Genomic DNA, 5,488 nt, shown 5'->3' on the forward strand with positions numbered 1-5,488 from the left:
ATCAAATAAGTTCTAAGATTGCATCCTTTTGATCCTTCAATTTGTAAATCCCAACCATCAAATATCTTTTTTATGTCTTATGATAAGACATCACACTTCATTGACTTGCAGATGTGCTAATTTGGCAACGTCTAAACAGCAAACTAAACGCATATCTTACCAAGGGGACACTTAGTTTTCTTTTCAAACTCTCCTTATATATTTTATGTTTTAGTTTGCTGGATAGCCACTTCCTTTGCAAATTTGGTATGGACTCAATAGAATCAACCATATGTATGAGATTTCACATAATTCCTGAAAGATCAAGTTCTGCCATTTACCAGTCCGATGAAATAAGCTCTCCTATTGCCCATATTTCCTTGTACCCTTTAAAAGTGTTCCCTCCTTTCCAGGTGCCAATTGTTTGTATGTGCTTCCATTATTCATAGACAAAAAAAATCTTCGCAATGAGAATGTAAGACAAAAATAAAACAGGGCATCTTGCATCCTGTCTCATTCAACAAAAAGTAGTTGACAAGCACACAATATGCTGAGAAAAATCGATGGACAACTTGCAAATAATTAATCTTATAAGCACGATAAACATCTTTACCAGTTGAGGAAACTACAAAACAAAATTTCTTGGGATCCTTGATATATCAAATTGCTCTTCTTCTAAGAAAATATATGATGGGACTGGAAAAACAAGTTAACAACCCTTATTTAGATTGCATGTGATGCTAGAGAAATTAAATTGCTCTTTTGCTGAGGAAATATATTATGGGATTTAAAATACAACCCTTATTTATGGTATAGTTCAAACCATGTGAAAGAAATAAGAATTATAGCACTACTTAAAAAAAATTCTAAGCCGCTACAACTCGGAAATTCCTAACATCTTCAGCTACAGCCCTGTTCTGTAATCAGAAACATATCAATATGGTTTTCTGGATCTTATTCCTTAGCTCTATGTGGATTCTACAGAAAGGCTGTAAGGTTTTGCTTCTGAAGGATCAGGCAGTTCCTAGGATCTTCTTGATATCTTTCTGCAAACAAAAATTGAAAATATTAGTGTCTCTCTTGAGGCATGCTTATTACCACATCAAACATTCGCTGTTCAGAAATAGGTTCTTACTGTTGTTATGATTGACACGCAACAGGGGCCCAAACAACTAAATATAATAAAAAAGTAGAGATAGAAGCTATGAAACTAAAAAGGAGGGGTTGTTAAGTACTTCAATACTCAGTGGGGAAGTTGTTGGAGCATATCGATCAACCACATTTCCATCTTTGTCCACCAGAAACTTGGTAAAATTCCACTTAATATTGTCACCCAAAAAGCCACCTTTGCTCGATTTCAAGAACTTATAGATAGGAGCTGCATTATTACCATTGACCTCAACCTACACCGCAGAAATGCAATATAAATATTAAAAATTCCAGTAAGCATACGAGATAAGCTATAGTTATGACAAGATTGATTCTTATATGAAAAATGAATTGATATCAACAACTAAACAAAATAACCATGGAAATAACAAAATGGGAGTAATATGCTAACCTTGTCAAATATTGGAAATTCTGCTTTAAAACGAGTACATGCCACTTCTGCAATCTGCTCATTGTTACCTGGTTCCTGCCCGGCAAATTGATTACATGGGAAGGCCAGTATTTCTAGTCCTGCAAAAAGTTGTCCAGCAAACTGTACATTGTTAAAAAAAAATATAAATATGATAACTAAATGTTTGAAATTCAATTTAAGAGAAATTACCCAGTAATAGCTATTGATGAATTTAAGTGTAAGCAGATTACATTGAATTCTTCATTATGTTCTAAAGCCAAAGCAATTTCATCATTTTCTTCTACAATTTAATAGTCATCCATGAAAATTCATTTCTATAGTGAAAAAAAACATTGAATTCAATGTTTCAAATGGCTTTTGAGATCCAAAATAAGAGAACTTAATCAAGAGTAAGTAGATTCCATTGAGTTCTTGATTATGATATCAACATAAAGCAATTAATGAGTAATAGTGTTAAAAAAATATAAAGATGATAAATAAATGTCTAATATCCAATTTAAGAGAAATTAACGAGTAATAGCTATTGATGAATTTAATGAAGTGTAAGTAGATTCCATTGAATTCTTGACTGTGTTCTCAAGACAAAGCAATTTCATCATTTTCATTTACAATTTAATAATCATCCCTGAAAATTCATTTCTATAGTGAAAACAAAAACCGAACTCAATGTTATAAATGGCTTTCAAGATCAAATATAAGAGAAATCAATGACTGATAAGCTATTCACGAACTTAATCAAGAGTAAGTAGATTCCATTGAATTCTTGATTATGATCTCAAGATAAAGCAACTCCATTTTCTTCTACAAGTTGAAAATCATTCTAAAAAGTCATTTCTACGGTGAAAACAAATTTGAATGCAATGTAGTTCAATGTTTCAAATGACATCATATTTCCTAGCATCGATCTACAATGATTCACATGACCTTAAGGAGTAATGTCAGGAGATACGAGCACCAAGGTGAAGGGTAAGAACGAATTTTGGGGACTTATTTTCCAGCACATTTCAAAAGACTAATTGCTGATAATCTATATGCATTCAACGGAATTTTTGTTAAAGAATGAGGCACGCTGTTTTTCTTAGATCTATATGCATTCAACAGCATTCTATGAACTTTTCCCAGTTTATGCTCGGTGTTTGAGGTGCAAAGGTATTGAAAAACTCCATATAAATCAGTCCTCCCACAAAGGTGATACTAAAAAGAAGGATCTTATAAAGACCCATGAATGAAAAACTCTAGGAGATCAAACTTCCGGTTCTGGATCAATCTTTGCATAATTCCGTCACGTAGAATTTGCATTATATGAACTTTCCCCAGGTTATGCTCAGTGTTTGAACAGCATTCTAGATGAAATTTTTGAATCACTAGCAACACTTGCAAGACATGTCACATACACATTCAGAATGTACGCATTTAGGAAGAAACATATCCCTAAAAAGCCCATGTAATTGACCCCATAACGTAAGAATTTCACTACAGCATCTTAAATAAATTAATCCAAATTCATGAGATTTAATGGCCCCCGAAGTTCCCATTGAACATATAGCTAATGCAGAAAAGTTAAAGAGAGGAAAAGTATATTCTGGAGAATCACCTTGCTCCTTGTACTTCGCATACAATTCATTCATCTCCTTGTAGTTAGAGGTAGTTAATCCACTGGCAAAACAAAAATTAACAACCATCGATCATCAAAAATTTGATATTGGGACAACTAAAAAATATACCAATGAAGGTGTGGCAGTCACCCAATTTCCCAAACTGCCCAGCAATGTTTTATATTCCAATCAGAAGCATTTATACAGAAAAGAAAACAAAACAACACGAAAACAAAAACAGCATATACAAAACAAAACCCTATTGACAAAATTGAGGGGCAAATACCATTCAGAAGCAACATTGACAATAAGTAGAGCCTTGCCCTTGTAAACGCTAAGATCCACATCGTTACCCCTGATGTCCTGCAATAACACATTACTGACATAAGGGTATGCCTTTCGCATGCAATTTAAAACCCAGGGTTACAAAAACCATGATAGCAATTTCTAATTTAATAGTACAAGGTGGAATCTGAGCGTACCTTGACTGTAAAATCATAGACATTGGCATTCCCTTCTGATGAATTGCCACCCATGGTAGAAAATTTGGGATTTGAAATAAACAAAAAGGACCTAAATCCGAATGGATAAGTTTTGTTACTGGATCTTCCTGAATAGACACCGTATAGATCGTTTACTGTAACACTGAGCCAAAGAGTGAAAGTTGTGAGATTCGCTGAAATGGTTTATGGGTTTATATAGAAGAACGGTGAGAGGTTTTGATACATTACCTAGTAAATGTGAAAGGGTATTCGGTTGGCACGTCACAGTCGTGGGAAGCGTCGACTCTTGTCCGGCAATTTGAGATCTAGAATGTCGGATTTGAATTTGGGGGCAAGGAGATTGCAAGCCACCTTTTTGACCTTTTGTTGTGTGAACGTTTATGAAGCCGAATCGAAGGCTTCATTTTGGTACCCTGTAGAATGTAGAGAGGTGGAGGTGGTTTGATGAGAGACCAATGGATTGTGAAAATTGCAATTTATTTGAGGGCCCCCGTTCGTTTCTTGTTTGATGATCAAATAATTTTATAAAATTACTTACAGAAATAATTTGACATAATTTTCATTTTAAAAAATTAATCAGTTTATAAATAATTATTTTCAAAAAATTGCCAGGAATGATAAGTATTGAGATAATTTATGTTTGAAAATCTATATACATAGGTAGTATTAATTAAATGTAGATTATGGTTTTATTATATGTTTTATATATTATTATGAAAAAAATAAATTGTCAATGTAAGTTTTTTTTAAATGTTAAGATTTTTATGTGATTCTAAAATGAATCTTTTAAGTATATATCTAAACTAGTTCTATAGATCTCATTTCTACTAATTATTTAGTTGTGCCAACTCATAGTACCAATGTCAAGAGAATGACTACGTCCATAGATCTCAAATCTACTAAATTTTATATGTTTTCTTTTAGTTTGCTCTAAAGTAATTTTTGTAATTTTAAATGAAAATTTTAGTTTATATGTTGAGGAGTATGCACATGACAAGGATAATCATTCATTTGTGTCAAAGCTTGTGATAAGGATTTTGAATAAAATTTAGGACAACAAAAGTCACATTAAACTTTTGAATATTGATATCACAATGTGATTTTTTTAATTTGTAATGTATGCAAGAAGTTCTCTTTCACTTAGTCTCGAAAACAATGAATTAGATTTATTAGTATAAGAATTATATACAAGATAAATACAATAAATGAGAATGGGTTGATATTAAATTTATAAAAGGTCAACATTAATCTATGAGAAAGAAAGTAAAATAAATAAAAAGTAAGATGTGAGGGATACAAGTGGGCCTTGAGAAAATTCAAAAGATAGGTAATAAAAAATAAAATAAATGTAAAACAAATCATTTGAATAGTTGCTTCACATGTTTCATTATATTTGAAATTTTATCATACATTTAAATAGAAAAAACAATCATTCAAATACATAGAAATTAAATTGTTAGTTAAAATATTGTGTATGTGTGTATATATATAGAGAGAGAGAGAGAGAGAGCAAAAGAGTTATATCATGTACAACCTTGTAAAAATAAAAATAAATTATATAAATATCTAAAAATAAACAAAAAGTAACTTCCCAATTTTATAATATAAGTAGAAAAGTATATATTTTTTCGTCTTCAAATTCAATGTGACAATTAAAAGATAACCGTTGAGAAAAAGAGCACTATAATTTCAATGGTTAACCTGAACAAAATCTGACGAGTGTCACCAAATTAAGATACTCAACAAAATCTAAACTAATTTGTAATTTTGTACGTATTTAAAATAAAATAAACAAATAAAATTTGTGGTACCCAATGTAATGAAGGAAA

General features: G+C 31.5%; 1 protein-coding gene across 2 annotated transcripts; it reads right to left on the reverse strand.

Annotated features, from left to right (window-relative positions):
- Window positions 1–724: 724 nt before the first annotated feature.
- On the reverse strand, window positions 725–4,155 carry LOC149544590 (putative phospholipid hydroperoxide glutathione peroxidase). 2 transcript variants are annotated; one of them, XM_089795198.1, is made up of 7 exons: window positions 3,888–4,155; window positions 3,639–3,801; window positions 3,443–3,519; window positions 3,156–3,217; window positions 1,541–1,659; window positions 1,215–1,382; window positions 725–1,025 (listed from the first exon to the last, which is right to left on the reverse strand). In XM_089795198.1, exons 2-7 carry the CDS (start codon window positions 3,690–3,692, stop codon window positions 993–995), a joined length of 513 nt encoding a protein of 170 aa, XP_089651324.1. In that variant the 5' UTR covers window positions 3,693–3,801; window positions 3,888–4,155; the 3' UTR covers window positions 725–992. The 2 variants fall into 2 exon arrangements, with proteins under 2 accessions (XP_089651324.1, XP_089651323.1); XM_089795197.1 differs by lacking the exon at window positions 3,888–4,155 and having other exon boundaries at window positions 3,639–3,824.
- Between the last annotated feature and the right edge of the window lie 1,333 nt (window positions 4,156–5,488).

Source organism: Cupressus sempervirens, chromosome 8 (assembly GCF_028749045.1).
Source record: "Cupressus sempervirens isolate cs-2001-9-10 chromosome 8, ASM2874904v1, whole genome shotgun sequence".
In the NCBI taxonomy this organism is placed as follows: domain Eukaryota; kingdom Viridiplantae; phylum Streptophyta; class Pinopsida; order Cupressales; family Cupressaceae; genus Cupressus; species Cupressus sempervirens.